Here is a 19,125-nt window from a genome sequence, read left to right as displayed (position 1 = left end):
GTTGTCTTAGGCCGGCCTATCGCCCAATTCGAGCGCGTGGCGAGATGTGCGCATAGCAATATCGATCGCCGGGCGGTCACATCTTGCCACGCGCTCGAATTGGGCGGTAGGCCGGCCTAAGACAACGATTTTTAATAATTAATTACTCGTTAACTATTACGAAAATTGCAAAATGGTACAGGACTTTTCCGTTTATCTCGATCCGTTCTACTTTCTCAAGAATTTTGTTGGATATGGAAAGACTCACCCTGTATATTTTTATAACGCACAGACACAGTCCTTTCATTAAATGACGTATTTAAATGTTAACTCACAAATTCTTTCCTTGGCGTTAAGTATCTTAATAAGATCCTTGTAATTAAACGTCTTGAAACCCCTCGTAAAATTCTTCTATTATGATTTGGATAAGATTTGTCCGCACCCCCTCCCTCAAGAAAAATGGAATAGCTACTGGTAGTGTTAAGTAACGTGACTTTTGCACCCGTGTGGATTACTAAATAATCACATTACACGTTATTCTTTCTCTTGTCTTTTAGGGACTGGGCACGTTTGTCACAATGGAGTTGGAGGTATACATGGCAATTCTCCTGTTACCCCTGATCTTAGCTAATTACATCAGGAATCTTAAATACCTGGCGCCGTTTTCGACGCTAGCGAACATTATCATGTTCACTGGGATTGGCATCATACTCTATTACATCTTTCGAGAACCGCTGTCGTTCAAAAATCGCGAGGCATTCGGGGAAGTCACGAATTTTCCACTCTTCTTCGGCACCGTACTGTTCGCTCTCGAAGCCGTCGGCGTAGTGAGTAATCGATCGAGATACAATCACTATTTTTCACACAAAAGAGTCTTGGGTACATAGAGTAATAAATAAATATGAAAGGGGGTAAAAATTAGAATTCAGAGTCTTTAATAAAAGCAGATTTAATTGACAAAAGTTATACACGATATTGATTTATAAATTATTACTTCGATTATACAAGAAATTATACAAGAAACTTCTCAATACTTTTATGACGATTAAGAAACTGTCGAGATAAAATATTGGTCGTGTTTATTTATATGCTTCTAAACAATACCATCGATTCTCTTTATCGTGGTTTTCTGTGCACACAATTTCCGCGCGTGCAGCTTCAAGCAGACTCTTATTTAAGTTAGTCCAGGTGTTTTGCAACGTCTACGTCGTTCTTGAGGATAAATTCGAAGAGGCTGTACGTACATATAAGTTCAACTGTACCAGATTATTTTCCGCATTTGCAGATCATGCCATTGGAAAATGAGATGAAGAATCCTAAATTCTTCATGAAGCCATTCGGCGCCCTGAACGTCGCAATGGGCATCATAGTCGTGATGTATGCCGGCCTGGGATTCTTCGGGTACATACGTTACGGCGAGGACGTCAAAGGCAGTATCACGCTCAACCTGCCCGAGGAGAAGCTGGGAATTGCAGTGCAAATTCTCCTGGCTATCGCCATCTTCTTCACGCATCCTATCCAATGTTACGTCGCCATCGATATCGTCTGGAACGAATATCTCAGCCAGTACCTGGACAAGTACCGTTTCAAGCTGTTATGGGAGTATGTCGTCAGGACTGTCATTATTTTGATAACCTGTGAGTACATTTTAATACGGTCTTATCGCTAAATCGAACGCGGACCGAGAATTCCGAGCAGCCAATGACAAATCGGTATCTCTGACTTCATTTATCCATGCTCGGGTCGCGTCGCGCTCCTAATTGTATCGACACTTATTTTGAACAACAAGAATAAAGGCTTGGAATTGCCGCCAGTGAATAATTAGCCGATGTAGGAAATTAATAATCGACTCCACTGGCAGATTCTAATTAAAGAATTCAGTTTGCTTGGGCCGTCCGTACCGGTCGACGCGCCATTTCCAACTTTTCTTAAAATTCACTGGCGATTTACACTCTTTGTATGTACTTTCGTCCCGATAACTAACTTCATATCTTATTTCACGGACAATGCAATTTCACTCTTGTATTATTCGCATACCGACGTTCCAACTTTATCTCATACTGAAGACGCTCCAGTTTGCGATCGAAACGTATACATTTTTTTTATCGAACACAAAATTCTCTAACATTACTCGCTCTGAGCCCTCTCTTTTTTATTGTTCGATTTTTGATTACACAAGCCATTGTTTCTTTTTCTAATTAAAGAAACTTATTGCGAAAAATATTACCTCAGCCAGGGTTTGCACCTGAACCTCCCTACACTCTAGGCGGGAGTGTAGGGAGAGTGTTAGAGCGTAGGGAGGGTCCAGGTTCACACCCTGGCTGAGGTGATATCTTTCGCAGTAAATTTCAAACGAGAGATATTTCCGACACAACAAATATTATTCCTTAATCGAAATTGTGTTTACCCACAGCCTTATGAACTTTACTAATTTCTTGAAAGAAAATTTACTTCGGTGATCTTGTTTAATTAATTTGTCGATCCGCGCGATGTGTTTCAGTTGGCTTGGCGATCTCGATCCCGGAGTTGGAGCTCTTCATATCGCTGTTCGGCGCGTTTTGTCTGTCGGGTCTGGGACTGGCTTTCCCGGCGATCATACAATTGTGCGCCTTCTGGAAGGTGCTAAGACCGGTCGAGAAGAACATTATGCTGGTGAAGAACATGTGCCTAATACTAATCGGGCTCCTCGGCCTGGTCGTGGGTACTTACACGAGTCTCCGCGAGATCATCAAGAAGTTCCAATGAAGTATCCGAGAAAGTGCGCGACAAAACTGTTAAAGCTGAGTGACGAAGTGACAGGCGGGGAGCGGAAGTAAACAGGAATCGTTCTCCGTGCGAGAAACGACGACGGCGTGATACGTAGTTGAAGTTGATCATTGCCAAAAGTGAGTGCGCCTAAAAATACAAAGCGCATTCGGAGGCGCCGGCCGAGGGACCGAAATAACGTTAACTTCTTACGGCTCGCATCACACTTCGGCTTCGATTCGTCGGGGACGAGATGAAGTTCCTAGGTGCGTTTGTTGGTTTTCTTTTTTTTTTACGCGTGATATGCAAGACTGCGAGTGAAGATGTGGACTGTACAACGGCGCGACGAGTCCTGGCTCGCGTCAGCGTCGGCGTCAATTACGGTACAGCGATATATATATACACATGTATATATATAAATGTATAGATATGTATAAATATGTGTAAAAAGGTTTTATCGTATTAGCAAATAAAAGAATTTTATTTTCACACCGCCGCTCCCATTGCTTCAGCATTCTTCGTCGTTCGTTGATGCCGGCGAAATTCTGAATTGAGCTATTGTCGTAACAATCGTGTCATTTAATTAAAATTCACACCTCTGGCCGCATTTCCATTCATATTTTAACGTCCTAGAAGATATACAAAAATATATACGTCGTTATCGCACATCGTTATCATGCGACGAATCGTTACGCTAGAACAAGTCGAGATTCCAATAGTATGTAAAAGCAGGTGCCTAAAAGAACGAGTGCAGTCATCAGTGCCATTTCGTTACCTTTAACTGTATGTTTTATATAGATTTTCAGACGATCGACATTGATTATCGTTAACAGATCGATCATCGAATCATCGCTTGTAATGTAAGCGGGTAGAAACGTTTCCTTTTTCTAGAAATAACGAAATATATCGTACGATTTTTGCATTGTACACCACGAAGATGATCGACGGCTTCTTTCCTTTGGTTTTACGAAAAAGTTTTATACTTGTTTATTGTTTTCGTTTTAATGGCATGATTGCACGTAATAAAATATTAGGCGTAGCACACATGCTATTTTATTTAGCATACATTCGTGACTTGGCAAAGATGTGATAAAATTACGAATAACCGAAGAATCGACGAAATCATTGTATAAAGGCCTTGTAATGAATATCTACTCGAATGTTACGAATACGAATTCAGAAGGATTATAAGCAGTTCTTTTTTAATTATAAAAATAAATTTTTCAAGATTTATCGGGGGGTGTTTTGGTGTAGTTTTTTAAAGAACTTTTTACCATCCACTGTTACTGTCCAAAAGATTTATTGCTATCCATTTGTTACTAGCCAATGTATCCAATTTATTCCGTTCAAATAACTTTTTATATATTGTAATTAAATAATCTTTTCCGCATATTTTAACCCGGAAAATTTTTCTTGTATTATACATATATAAAACTATATCTGTGTTTCCCTTCTCTTGCATAACATTGTCTCCGTTCGCATATTTTGTTTATGCATATATGTATATATACAAGAAAAATAATAAGAAGAATTAAACAACATCTGAAAGGATAATTGTCGCATTAATGTAGAAAAACAAAACGAAATTTGAGGAAACGAGAAAAAGACTCCTTAGATAATCGTGTATAAATGTAATACCCGTATACAAAATGATTGTAGAATATTGTGTAATCCAATCGCAAGTTCACCTTTTGTGAGAAAAGCATTGCAAAAGTTACAGGCCTATACTGTAAACGACATAATTACGTGCATTGCACAAAAAAATTGTGCTACCGTAGCTAATCACGATTTGCTAAACACATTTTGCCGCCATAACTATAAATTTCTACACCGCATCAAACGGTTTGCTGTCGCAACTAAATATTAGCTGTCCCGTCTCACAACTGAAATTTATTTACCACAAGCAGTTTTTAGCTGCGGCAGCTGCATTTTCTTTCCGTGCGCTTTGCGCAGGTACGATACACCATAGATAAGCTGAGCAAAGCGCGTAATGATTCGTAACGTTTACAGAATAGGGCCCTACAATTGCGCGAATGTCATTATCTGTGTTATTTTACACTGAGAAAAATTTCCATCGGTTAAACCAATTAAACAGCGTTTCCGATGGTGAATTTTTCCGATTACGTTTTCCGATTAAATTACGAATGCATCCGATAAAATGCAGGTGAAACTTGATTGAAAAAGCGATCACATTTCTCATCGGATATACGATTTAATCGGATATATCCGTTTGTTGTCATGTAATTGTATTATCCGATTATATTTAATCGGACATTTTTCTCAGTGTATGATAAATAGTGGCGACAACTATATGCCTTTTGTGCAGCAAACTTAGTGAATGTTACAACCACAGACGTAATATATCTAGACCGAGCGTTTGCCTTTATTTGACCAGTGGGGGTGGAGGGCCACGTAGAAGAGGACAAGCTCTGTTTTGTGCTGTTTCGTTCTCTCTCGTTTACATGCGAACGAAGGAGAACGAAATAGCACAAGACAGAGCTTGTCCTCTTCTACGCGAACTTCTACCCCCCCATTGCTCAATGCTCGGTCTAGATATATTATGTCTATGGTTGCGACACAAAACAATGTAGATGCCTCTGCTACTTGCACATTTTAATTTCAGTTATTTTCGCCCTGGCCGGCCGTCCCGTGTTGAGTTATCTCGCAGCCGGTGCTGCAATTGAGTTACTCCAATTTCGTCGGCACGTAACTTTCGCTTTCAACGAGTTCGCCGCGATCAAGCCGAACGGTCCTCGACGTGCGCAAGTCTGCGGACCGTCCACCCTCGCCCTCCGCCAGACGTCGCTGGGGAGGCTGCCGTCGTATGGATCGCGCGAGGCAGGGTAGTTTACCCCAGCCCGACCTAAAAGGGAAATCCGTCCTTAATTCTCGCGGACAGTGAAAGGCGCCCGTGGCTGTCGCGGCCGCGCGCGCGGCATTTTCTCGCTGCCCCGCAAGCAGGCCCCGTCGCCTTCGGCCCGAATGCGCAGCCCCACGCCGGGGGTGCTGCCAGGGGGCGCGCACCCGCCGCACGCAGCCAGAATTCGCCCGGCGGTACCTCGGGGCTCTCGGCCGCAACTTAGTAATTACGCGCCGTAGCGCGCTGTGATGTAGAGTGTCACCCCTCGTGCCTGGCGAGCGACGGACGGACAGCTGGCTCGAACGTAAGTTGCACGGAGTCCGCGGGTTTTCGCCGGCGCGCCTTCGCGTTTAGATTAGCGGTATTGACTGCGTCTGGTGACGTAATAACAACGAAATATTCTGCCCCGTTCCAGGCCGCGTTCTTCTCTCTCCTACAAGCGAATTCTGTGCATTGTTTGCGCGCAATTTCTTCTTCCCGCACGAGCCTCCGGAATTACGGTAACAAAGAAGCTTTGTATCAAAGTGTTTGCGCCGCCGATGGGGCAACTTATTGTCGTCGGCTTCTATCGCGTGGATCTATTCGAAGAATCTGTTGTTTGCCGGAACCACTGAAAATTGTAAGTCTGTGCCGACTCGCGTTCGATAGCCGAAGATAAGGGACGAGCGTTTAAAAGTTTCGCTCGGCTGAATTTAATTATTAGACAATTCGATTATACCCCAAGGCACGATACAATAATATTCATAATCAAATTTCGTTAAACGTGTGCGGGAAAAGTGATTCAGACCAAGAACCTTGCGGGAAAATGCGTCGGCGAGACAGTGCGTCAGAATTACATAATCTCGCTCAGCGCTTTTTCTCGGGGATTTTTCTTGGGAAAACGAGGATCCAAATTGCAAGTATACTTGCGATATCTGCTCTCTTTCGAGGAATTACACTCCACGGAGCACAGTAACCACACACGGAGAGAATTTTCTCTGTAAATTTACCCCGAAGATCATGTAATTGTGGGACAACGTGGCATTTTGAAAAACTTTATGGGAGTTTTGCGAAAGCTCACTGGTAAAATGTGTGGAAAAATTTGAAAAAACTCTGATAAAGTTCTTCAAAATGCCACATGATTTTCATGGTAAATTTTAAAAGAAAATTCTTTCCGCGTACAGACAACTTTTACAATTCGAAACTTGGAGAACTGTAGATGACTAAGCAATTAGGTCTTAAAGCATATCGAGGTCACTAAAATCATTTCCTCTTTGTCTATTTTATAAAACACCCTATTAGGTGATAAATGAATAATTTAAATATCAAGAAATCGAAATGTTACGTTCGTAAATCTTTATAGACGCCAGACTACGAGCAGGCAACGTCTAAACATTAATAATAAATTTTACAAAAGAAATCGGACGTCCCTCAAAATAATTGAAATAAACGTTGCCAAATATTTTCCTTCTCTCCGCGACCTTCTTCACAAACATAACTTTGACGATTCGATAACGGAGCGAAGTTTATAGACCAAAGTTTGTAACACGGTTTAGTTACGGTCGATGTTACAACGTCGGTTTGCCCGCGATAGTTGTGTACCTTCAATTATCTTGTTAAGTGAGATACAATGTACTTACGACTCGATCGCCAATTAAATCTTTTCAACGGCGCGATTTGAAAATCAATTCTATCTATAATTTTTTTAACGACGATGAAACTCCATAGACTATAAACAATTTATGGTCTTTGCTCTGTTGAAATTAAGAAATATAAATATATATATGTAATATCAAAGGGAAATCGTGAGGAATGACAGTGTTTTAATTTTAGATAAATTTCGACATCGATTTTATTGTGTTTCTTTCCAACGTGTACTTCACAAAATTACCGCTTTGCCTCGTCTAATCTATCGTTCTCGCGCTGACAATCCTCGAACTCTATAATTTTCTTGAGTAAAGTAATATTTTTTTTATTAAAATATTTTTTAATCGGAGCAGCCGCTTCTTTCTTGACGCACGCTACGGGTTTCGCGGCTTTTACGAACATTAACCGGCGGATTACGCAAATATCTTGTCGGAGACATGTTTTCCCGTCGCGGGACCACTTATGTAACACAGTCTCGAGCTCTCGTAAACCATAAGATAAATGTGACGTCCGCGGAAATGTGAATTATAAAGCGCACATACATGTATAAACCAGGCACTTATCGATTTGCACGAACGATGAAACCATTTCAAGTATCATCCCGGGCGAGCAAAACAACAATAGAGAAAATAGAAAGTAACGATTATCTATCATGACGTCTCTACTTGTCTATCATAACATATTTTACTTAATAATAGGACTGTGATTTCTTCAAAGACTAGCGTCTCTTTAATCTCTTTCTCTTTATTCGGATATGAAGAAAAAAGAAACTTCACGGAAAACAAACGAACAAGTTTAAAAGTTGAAGAGTTTAATGCCCTTATAAAAAGTTTGTAAGGGTTTTTATACTCTCATAAAGTTTCATTTTTAACACACTTGTAATCATTCGTAAATGTCGAGAAAGATTAAGGACTTGTAACTACCAGCTGCAACCTACCACGTAACAATCGATACGGGAAACATGCTTCTCTTAATATAGAGCATCTCTCCCGGTCGCTATTATTGCGCTTTAATGTACGTACTCGTCGCATAAAATCTCCATGTCCCATGCGCGTCACCGACGTGCCTGCGTACCCGAACGATTAATTTCTTCCATGTGTTTTCATTACAATTTTACCGTTCGCTACGTTAAAAAGTATCATTGAGAAAAATGTTCGATTAAATATAATCGGATAATCCAATTACATAATAACAAACGGATGTATCCGATTAAATTTGTATCTCCGAGGAAAAGTATGATTGGTTTTTCAATGAAATTTTATCGGTGGCTGCATTTCATCGGATAAACTCCATCGGATGTATCCATAATTTAATCGGGAAAATTAACCATCGAAAGCGCTATTTAATTTATTCGATGAAACGCAGTTACCAATGAAATTTTATTGAAAAACCGATCGTATTTTTCATCGGATATACAATTTAATTGGACACGTCCGTTTGTTATTATGTTCTTCTCATTGTTCTCAGTGTAGTAACGTAGAAGCTTATTTTGTTTTACCTTCACTAAATATTATTAGAGAGAGAGCATTGCACTCTTGCATTAGTGCTCATCTACAATAGAGATGTAAACTCTAAGCCTTAAGAAATTGACTAATCCTAATCGCGTATTCTACTCATACTTGACCGTGATTGGTCAATTTCTTAAGGCTTGGGGCTTAAATCATCTATTGTAGACTGGCACTTATTGTTAGAGATTTTTTGCTACGGATTTTCTACTAAATCGTAATAAATATCGCGATTAGATATTATCTACTATCTATTAGCAAATCTCCAGTGTTAAGTTAAGCAACGAAGCCAAACGCCGCGGAAAAAGATCCGTCGCCGGGAGTGGAAATTCAAATCGCGCAAGATCGATCGGCAGAAATCGATCGCGCGGCTCTCGCGCTTTCGCTGGATTTCCTCGCGGCAGCGCGCGGGGCAGATCCGCAAAATCCCGCGGCGCCTAAAATCTCCGGCCGCGTGTGCACTTACGGGATGCCGTTTTAACTGGCCGAACATCACGTGACGAGCTATGCTGAATGCGTATACCACGGCAGAAATTGAAATGGTGCCGGGGCAGTCGCGAGGCATCCTCGGTCGCTGACGCATTGTGCCGCCTGCGGGGCAAGTCGCTTCCTCAGAGTCGGATTACACCCGGGGGTTGGAGTCGCGTTTACGGATGCATTTGAACCGGTAAGTCGAATCGCTCTCCCGGGGCCACGAGGAAGTGATAGACCGACGCCGAATCGACGTCAATCGGACTGCTCTGACAGCAGCGCGTCTCTCTACAATGTTCCAATCGCGGAATCAACTTTACCTGATCGTAATTGCACTTTAAGTGTAATTATAGCATCTATTATTACTCCCGCCAGTCGATTTCTGTTATCACTGATAATGTATTCAACAATTGGTCAGTGACGACGCGGTAAATCTCCTTCAATCGCTCACAAAAAAACCATTGTGACAGTTAATTCTACACGGAAAGAACTTTTTCTTAAAATTTCTCCTGAAAATCGTGTAATCGTGGAACAACGTGGCATTTCGCGAAATGTTATGAGAGTTTTTTTTAAATTTTACTAGTAAAATGCATGTTAAAATTTCAGAAAACTCTCATAAAGTTCTTCAAAATGCCAGGTTGTCTCACGATTACACGATTTCTCTCCGTGTAAATATTTTTTGCGATTTCGTGAGATTACATTTAGTAAATTTTATTTTAATAAATTGTAGGCTTCTTCAAAAGACCATTCTTATATATTGTGAGACTCAAATAATTGGTGTCATCCATTTTGTGAAGCGTCTTATCTATCAATAACGGTACAATCGTGGAGAGATAATTTCTCGAGATTTCTGATACTTAAATATTTGAAATTTACACACGTCGTTTTAGATATCTGCTTTCTTTTTACATCAGTTTAGAGAAAATATTTATAAAGTTTAACGTGAAATCACGAAGCAGATTTAAAGTACACTGAAAAACTGCGAACAAGAAATAATAATATATCGATTTCTCTTGGAAATCTATTTCTCGTTAAGAAAGTGATTATATTCCAAGGGAAGTAACCTGCAGAAATTAAATTTAACTTCCGGATTTGTGAAATTTATTTGTCTTCTTCTATGAGCAATTGTTAATTGTTGTGTGGCAGTTTTGTGAAAATGAATGAATGTTAATTTACTGATTTACCACATCGTGCTGCCGTAAATTCAATTAAATTCAATTCAGCAATAACAGCAAGGCCGATTCCCATCCTTTAAGATTGCCGCACCTGTCACCGAGTCAGAACACATTTATTCTAAAGTTCTAATGAATAGAACCCCCTACTTACACTATAAGCAACGAAATGATCGCTATTAAGCTCGATGAAAGAACTGTTACGCAATAGTTGAACCATTTATCCGATTCAATTGATATCACGTTGCATTAGCGATCCGTTAAGTCGGCAAATGGCAGTGGCAGGTTTTCTAATTGTGCAAAAACACTTTGTCACCATTTAGCGATTACATTGCATTTACGTCATGCATTTCGCGCATTTCTTATTTCGAAGGAAACAATTTGCAGATCGTACTTTGTTCTAAAACAATTTCGCAAACGTTAGTCCCTAAAATCATATAGGCTTGTTTTCTAATATTGCACTAGTGAACTAGTGCAGTAGGCTAGAATGAAAAAAAGTATACTGCAGTATACTTTTAAAAAGTATAGTGCAGCGATAGAAAACACATCGGTGGTAATAGACGTCCTATTTCGATTCTCGTATACGTGAAATATCGTGACGTAACGTCTTGTATAATATTTCAATTTTAATTGCTACGATTTCTTTTAATCCCGCCAAGAGAGAGAGAGAGAGAGAGAGAAAGAGAGAAGGATATTGTTTATAAATTGAAAAATAACGAGCTAGGGAATATTTAATTGATCGATCGCATTAATAATTAGTCTCGCCATCAAACTGGTACATTCGTCGACTTTTCTTATACAATTTTCATCGGGCAAATTTAATGGTGCGCGTCAGCGATACAGAATTCAACAGATTGAATGATTAAACGGATGGAAGAGTACTGACTGCTTGAGTTCTCGATACAGTTTAACCATATCGCAATACGCATCATTCTAAACTGAGTTCATTATATTACAATAAACTCTACACATCTTCGCGTCAACATTTATTTCTCAAATCAGGATACTTCAATGTCTCCTTCCCATTTACTTCTCGTACTCGTCGAAAGTAAGCTTTCTAAGGTACTTGGGCTCGGTTTCACCGAACGTCGCTTAACTTTAATCTTAGTTTAATTCACGCTTGTCTCCTTCTAAAGTAACAGCTGGAAGGAGACAACGAATGAATTAAGCTAAGCTTAAAGTAAAGCGACGCTGGTGAAACCGGACCTTAATAACAGTGCCGCGCTATTTGCATTAATCGCATGATTTCTTTCACATTAATTACCGCGTTGTGTCCATCGCTGACCTTGACAATCGATTTATATTACTTAATCGATACGTGAGCGACCGATCGGTACGCGACGAACGATCCGAAGATATTTCCCATCGGCGTGGCACAAAAAATGCGCGAAGCGAATCCCCTTTCCCATTTACACCGCCGCGAGACTCGTTTATGTTCGCGGCCTCATTTCTCATGCTTCCGAAATAGCATGACACTCGTCAAGATAGTTCTGGCAGAGAGTATTCTCTTCCGACAGCCTAAAATTAGTAGTTCGACAGGGTATATTCCAGTCATATTGTCCCAAGCACGAGGCTAACACAGCTCGCTGGGTCCCCCCATGCGCGCTGAGGAAGTAAGAATTAGGAGGATTGATTGTAATACTTAAACGGCTAACCCACGTATATTCGATGTACATACTCTTAGGCGAGTATTCTTCTGTGTTAACAAATCGAATAACGCGTAAGCGCACTTTAGAGGTGCCTTTCGTTTTCGTCACATATTACCGTTTATTGCCGTCTCATTGTCTCTCGAGTTGTTATCACTATTAAATTATCATTATTGCGCTCATTTTTATTTTTAGTAATTGTTTTAGATCACGGATCTAGATTTACACTGCTAATGCCTTATTCGCGAGATGCGCTGTTCTCTGCTAAATCTGTTTTCTCTCTATATAACATTTCCCCTGCGCCTCAATAAAGTTGTTATTATTAGTTTCAAAAGCTCGCGTGCACGTGCAATGCTCACGTGTTCGCATTGCAAAGGATAAAACTGCTTCTCACAAGCACTGAAACGGTTATAGCTAGAATTAATGTTCTGACATAATTGAATTGTATCTGAGACATTTTCTTTGTTTGTTCATTGCAGGCTAACAAAACTGCAAACGGAGACAATTGTAATCTATGCCAGCGCTTGCTGAAAATTGATCGGGACTGTAACAGGTGAGACACCCCTGCGGTTTCACAGAATCTGTAAGAAAATTTGCAATTTTCGAAGCGGAAGATAACAGTAAAAACAAAATCGAACGTGAGACGTTTAATTTATCGAAGAACGAATGTCAAATTTGGAAACTTCGGTCGAAATTTGAACGCATTGACGACGCACGTTATTGATGAAGTACCTCAGCGAGTTGTTTCCATTTAAATTCGGTTCAGATAAGAAACGTTCGAGTAGCGTTGTAGGTACAAGATTTAGCCACGCAGCCTTAACGCGAACAGATACGCCTTTGATGCAATCTCTGCGAAATTGGATAATAGTTTCCTTCTTTCCGGATATTTCTGTCGCGACCATGACCTTAGAAGGGAAAACGTTTCCCTCGTATCAAATTAGACGTCTATGTTATTATGTTATTAAGTCATTCGCATGTGTCGGGACGCCGGTAATACAGGGCCACACTTGCGTAACGCAGCGAGCTAATTGATTGCCGAGCGACTTTGTGTATTGAACAATTACTCGATAATAATTTCTGCGATAATTTGAGACGCGCTTATCTATTTTTAAACGCGGCGAGGTGGCGCACCACCGTGCGCCGCTAAACGGCGAATTTGCATTTTACGAGAATAGACTTTGTCCTCGCGCGTATTTGAGATCAATCGTTCGGTTCAACGATGCAAAACAGTCAAAGGCGTAAATAGCGAAGTGCGAGGATACTCGAGTGCAACCTTCAGCAAGTTAACCTCAAGCTGCATTTGACCTCAATGCAATAATTAAGAACAATCAGTTCGTGAAGAATGTGCGCGTACGACGGATTCGCAATGGTGAACTGACACCAGCGTTTCCTTTATTGCATTGCTCCACATTTGTGCCAATTGATTAGAGGTTTAACGTACTGGACCGCCCCGACGGTATAGCTCGATTGTCACATTTTTGCGTGACTTTGTGTTTCGTATACGCGTCAAGTAAACCAGGCCTCAATGGCAATTTTTATACACATTTCTATAAATTCCCTTCAAAGCAATAGCGTCCAACACACACGCTCAAATAATGTAATCGACAATTACCTTATTGATTCCAGAAGAATGAATCAAAGAAACGTCTCGCGTCATACAAAATAGTTGTAATAATTTGCTTCATATTTGAAATTGCATCACTTCTGCTTTTTACTACTGGGATAATAAGAGCAAAGTTAACGATTACTTATTTGTACAGTCTCGCCCGATTGCACATAATTATATAAATATATGAAATATGTGAACAAGTTTTAGCGACACGAGGGAATCAGAAGAAATTGTGCGGCTATGGAAAACTCGGAGAAAGAATGTTTACAGATGCAACCGATGGACTCCTACAGTCCTCGCAAGTACGTCTAAATAATATCAGTTATATACACGTGCGCATGAATAAATTGGAACTTAAAATTATTCCTGCATGAATATACAATAGATACGTAGACACATAATAAGACACATTAATTAAAAAATATTTTAACTCTTCGCCAATCATTTCTCTCACGATGTTGTTTGAAAATCTACGCAGGGAGAACCACGAAGTCACTGCTGCCGGTGTAAATAATGCTGATGATGTGGAGAAAACTGAAAAGATGCTGCATTCGAGCGAAGATGGGGGGGATGATTATGACCCCCATAAGCATCGGAATAGACCAAATCCAACTTCGTAAGTAACGATTCAGCGATTACATTGAAAGAGACTATGTCGCATAGAAGATAATATACTGCTATTGTTCCTCGAATCCACATTTTTTTTGTCACGCTGCATCCCGCACGACACATTTATCAGAATTTGAGATATAACATTAGAATAGAGAAAAGCCCTCTGTTAAGAGATGGGATTTTATAATGTGAGATGGTACACTGATAAAAAAAATATCTTAATCAAAAAACATATTGCTTCACTCAAGAAAATTACGCATTAGGTGGCTCCTAATAGCTTACTAGCTTAAATTTATAAAATAATGAACAAATTAAAACATGTATTGCTTTAACTTAAGTATTTATTAAATATCAAGGAATATAGATGATTTTAAATTTAAAGAATTTTTATTTAATTGTATAAAATATTTACTAAGATATAATTTTCACAGCGAAGAAAATTGAATTTCTTATTTAACAAAAACAATTATTTTATTCAATAAATATTATTCTAAAGATCAGCTTCGAACCTACAAATATTTAGAAGAAGACGAATAATCGGACGATTACGCGATATTTTTCTGAGAAATCTTCTATAGTCAGGTCTTAATGATTTGAAAATGGTTTTTAAAATATTAATTTATTATTAATTGTTCATGCCATTAATTTCGCGCGTTCTTCGAAGTGTGGCTGAGAGAAAGTTCAGTTTCAAGTGTAAATACTTTTGAGAGGACGAATGATCGCGTGCCGTTTCTCTAGGAAATGTTCTGTTTATGGCTAATCTGACGATACGTTTTTTTTCTTTCAGAAATTTCGAAACCCTGGTTCACTTGCTGAAGGGCAGTTTGGGCACGGGAATTTTAGCAATGCCGAATGCGTTTTACAACAGCGGCCTCCTGGTCGGTGTCATAGCTACAATTATCATAGGCGCATTGTGCACGTACTGTCTACACATACTCGTAAAGGCGCAGTACAAATTGTGTAAGCGGTTAAGAGTTCCTATATTAAGCTATCCGGACAGCATGAAATATGCCCTGGAAAAAGGTCCACGATGCGTAAGCTGGTTCTCGCCCTATGCACCGTAAGTACCTTTCACTTTTGTCTAGGTGACATGATATATCGATGCTCATTAGTAGAATAAAAGCAGAATTGTTGTACACCTGTTGCATTCGTATGCTATTCTAACAATTCTTTGATAAGGAATAAGAAATGATTAGGGTTGACATTATGTTTCTCATACGCACGTAGGAAACATTTATAATGCTCCTTTTAACATGAACAGATACATAAATATGGTAAATATCTATTTTGTTCAAAAGCAAATACGTACAATTGTCAGTCTATGATAACGAAAAATAAATATTTAATTACCAGTTATATGCAACTCTAGAATCTTGGAAAATATTGTAACTAAAAGTTATTTAACCACGCGAACGATTCAGTTTATTCACCCGTGACTTACTTTCGATGTACCGATGATTATAAGATAACGGAGAATAGTACAAACAAGTGTACAAACAGGTATAAGACATTCGTTATAAATGTATTTTACAAAAAAGTATTGAACACGAGCATTCGTTTTGCCGCTGCGTTCGTATAGAAGCTAAAAAAGATATTAATTGCTACACACGAGATGAGAGTACAATTATTTTATCCAGTCTTACGTGTTGCAAAGACACGATGCGCGAATACGCAATTGGATCTAAAAACGCTATTATTTTCAGAGGACTTGTAGACGGGTTTATGATAGTATATCAATTGGGAATTTGCTGCGTTTATATCGTGTTTGTAGCAACCAATGTTAAACAGGTAAATCCATATCACGGCAATCGAACAAAAAAAGTGTATATCAAGAGTAATCGATCGTTTCTATAATGCACACGCTATCGAGAAAGCACCACGCTGCTCGACAACGGACAATTCAGCACAAACCTGAGCCATCAGAGCCACATCTGATGGACGTGAACGCCGCGTACTCACTGTAATTTTTGTTAACGAACGCAGGTGACAGACCAGTACTGGGAACCTTTGGCTATCTCGACCCACATGTTCATATTGTTGATTCCGCTGATTTTGATAAACTACATTAGAAATCTGAAGCTACTGGCGCCGTTCTCCACGATAGCAAACCTTATTACGTTCGTCGGACTCGGCATGACACTGAAGTACATGTTCGAAGACCTACCGCCGGTGAGCAGCAGAGAGATGGTTGGCACATTAAGAAATTTTTCCCTCTACTTTGGAACAACGTTATTCGCGCTGGAAGCCGTCGGCGTGGTAAGTCTGGAAAAGATATAGAGGAAAGTCCCCTGTTATGAGATACGTTTCTAATAGCAGATTTTCAACACCCAAAACTATGAATTTTCCATTAAACAGATTTCACTCCAAGGGCAATAAATTAAACGATGACACCAATAGATGAAGCCTGTTAAGGGGATGCTGGAGTGATTCTGCACTTTTGCACCTTTCTAACCTAAAAACTGTCAGTTCGCGGAAACACTTGTGTAATATACAAATTAAATGGCTTACGTGTACAGATCGAAAGCAGCTCGCTATTCCGGCCAAATGAAAGAACAATATGGCATCACTGAAACTAAGTTCGTAAGTCTAATAAGAAATAATAGTGAGCAACACACATACTACATGTACTGTATGGTGTGTTGCTCACTATTATTTCTTATTAGACTTACAAACTTAGTTTCAGTGATGCCACATTGTTCTTTAATTTAGCCGGAATAGCAAGCTGCTTTCGATCGTCTGTACACGTGCCATTTAATTTGTGTATTACACAAATCTTTCCACGAAACAGACAGTTTTAAGTGCAAAAGGTGCGAAAGTGCAGAATCACTCCAGCATCCCCTTAAATTAGGAGCTTATCTCATAATAGGGGGCTTTCCTCTACTCCTTTTAGAATTACGCCCAACTTGCAGTAGCAATCTCCCTCGTCTCGGAAAGAGAGCTTTTTATGTATCCGTAAGGTAAACGTGATCGCTCGTAATCGTTATTTTTCAAGACGGTTTTAGAGCTCGATTGTTTATTACAACTGTTGAATCTGTTCACTCCGTAATTTCCTGTTTAATATTTAAAGGAGAATATTAAATGCACGATTAAAAGACAAAATTGAAATCTCGCGTCTTAAAATCTTGAGAGTACCTTCTATAAGAAATGACTAGAGCCAAAATTCCGACTGTATTGTACTATTAACGATATTCGTAAGAGAAAACATTTTTGTGATGTATTACGCAGATTATAGCATTGGAGAACAACATGAAGACGCCGCAAGGTTTCGGTGGCTACTGTGGTGTATTAAATATAGGAATGATTGTGATTGTCATCTTGTATATAGTTATGGGTTTCTTCGGTTACATAAAATATGGGCCCGACGCCGAAGGAAGCGTCACCTTTAATCTGCCACAAGAGGAAGTGTAAGTAGAATGAGACAATTGCAAAACCTAGTGAGGACAAGTGAAAAAGTTATTGACCTCCAAATTATAATTTTGCACGTCACTGTCTTGATTCTGTTAAAGCACCAATTGTCATGCGAATGAACCTTCGAGTGACCCAAAATCCTTTTTATTGCAGTATGGCTCAAAGTATTAAAATAATGTTCGCGATCGCCATATTTATAACATACGCTCTACAAGCCTACGTGCCCGTGGAAATTTTGTGGACCACCTACTTAGATCATCGAATACAAAACCGCAAACTCTTGTGGGAATACGTTTGCCGAACCGTCGTTACCCTAGTCACGTGTAAGTATTGTTATTATTAAATTTTAATTAATTGGCTAATTAATTAATAACAAAATTACTAAATTCATCACTATTATTGCATTAAGAGTCGTTAAATAATATTACGCGAATCAATTAACAAAAAAAATGCCAACAAGCACTTACGCGATGTTTGAGTGCTTGAAATCCATATAAAACTGGAAGAGATGCGTGAATTATAGTCGGCCATTTGAAAATCCTCAAAATAATGATCGTCAGGCCGTTTGAGGGTCCTCGGGATAATAATCATCGGGATTTTTATCATTTTCAGTCGTCCTGGCGATCGCTATACCGAGACTCGGCCTATTTATTTCCCTCTTCGGCGCGCTCTGCCTATCCGCCCTCGGTATCGCTTTCCCGGCAATTATTGAGATATGCGTGCTGTGGCCGGAGAACGATTTCGGTCCCCTCAAAGTCACACTAATCAAGAACATCCTTCTGATCTTGTTCGGCCTGCTGGGTCTCGTGGTGGGGACCTACGTCAGCATCGTCGACATAATTAAGTCTTTCCAGTGAACACAATCAAACGCGCGCTAATATTTTCCGAAGCGGAGAGAGATATGCGAGACGTAGCTTGCAAACGAGCCTTGACGACGACAGTGTCGAACACATCGGAAAGCGATCACAGCTATCAAGCTCGCCTCTCCGCCCCTTCTTCTGTCTCTCTGACTTTCTGTCACCGCCACGAATTTACTTAGATTTTATGTAGGTAATTGAAAGGAAAAAAAAAATATAGACGCGATAGAGCTTGTCGAAGAGCACTCGAAATCTCGCGACAACAGCCTCCGGTAAATAATCGGTTGGCACGATCTGTGATGAAATCTTTCCTAAACATCGATAATGTACTGGAAGACGTCATCTCACGCGAGTCGTTGTTAAAGATTTGTATTACTCACTTTAGAGAAGTGCATATTCTTATGCGTTCAACCGGACCGGTGCGTACATGTACGATATACAGGGTGAGTCTTTCCATATCCGACAAAATTTTTGAGAAGGTAGAACGGATCGAGATGAACGGAAAAGTCCTATACCATTTTGCAATTTTCGTAATAGTTAACGAGTAATTAATTATTAAAAATCGTTATCTTAGGCCGGCCTACCGCCCAATTCGAGCGCGTGGCAAGATGTGACCGCCCGGCGATCGATATTGC

The 19,125-nt window shown here is 39.8% G+C and overlaps 2 protein-coding genes across 8 annotated transcripts in view; both read left to right on the top strand.

Annotated features, from left to right (window-relative positions):
- Positions 1–3,957, top strand: part of LOC105560000 (proton-coupled amino acid transporter 1) — a 30,768-nt gene extending 26,811 nt beyond the window's left edge. Inside the window, exons 6-8 of the mRNA XM_012008717.1 lie at positions 537–806; positions 1,265–1,616; positions 2,480–3,957. Coding sequence (XP_011864107.1) covers positions 537–806; positions 1,265–1,616; positions 2,480–2,724 — 867 coding nt within the window. The 3' untranslated portion in view covers positions 2,725–3,957. The remainder of the gene's footprint in view (positions 1–536; positions 807–1,264; positions 1,617–2,479) is intronic.
- Positions 3,958–5,702: 1,745 nt separating this feature from the next.
- The window catches only part of LOC105559998 (proton-coupled amino acid transporter 1-like), a 16,961-nt gene continuing 3,538 nt past the window's right edge, over positions 5,703–19,125 (top strand). Inside the window, exons 1-10 of one of the 7 annotated variants that reach the window (XM_012008712.1) lie at positions 5,703–5,888; positions 12,484–12,557; positions 13,815–13,915; positions 14,092–14,229; positions 15,013–15,285; positions 15,929–16,013; positions 16,209–16,481; positions 17,451–17,629; positions 17,787–17,956; positions 18,246–18,895. In XM_012008712.1, the coding sequence (XP_011864102.1) occupies positions 13,854–13,915; positions 14,092–14,229; positions 15,013–15,285; positions 15,929–16,013; positions 16,209–16,481; positions 17,451–17,629; positions 17,787–17,956; positions 18,246–18,490 (1,425 nt within the window). In that variant the 5' untranslated portion in view covers positions 5,703–5,888; positions 12,484–12,557; positions 13,815–13,853 and the 3' untranslated portion in view covers positions 18,491–18,895. Of the gene's footprint in view, positions 5,889–6,183; positions 6,204–9,083; positions 9,383–11,796; positions 11,972–12,483; positions 12,558–12,634; positions 13,461–13,814; positions 13,916–14,091; positions 14,230–15,012; positions 15,286–15,928; positions 16,014–16,208; positions 16,482–17,450; positions 17,630–17,786; positions 17,957–18,245; positions 18,896–19,125 lie in introns of those variants that run through there. The other 6 variants (XM_012008713.1, XM_012008710.1, XM_012008711.1 and 3 more) reach the window with 6 other exon arrangements.

This window comes from Vollenhovia emeryi, unplaced genomic scaffold (assembly GCF_000949405.1).
Source record: "Vollenhovia emeryi isolate VEMERY1.0 unplaced genomic scaffold, V.emery_V1.0 DF939246.1, whole genome shotgun sequence".
Lineage (NCBI taxonomy): Eukaryota > Metazoa > Arthropoda > Insecta > Hymenoptera > Formicidae > Vollenhovia > Vollenhovia emeryi.
Note: the sequence above shows the minus strand (reverse complement) of the source record. Positions and strands in the feature narration are given on the sequence as shown.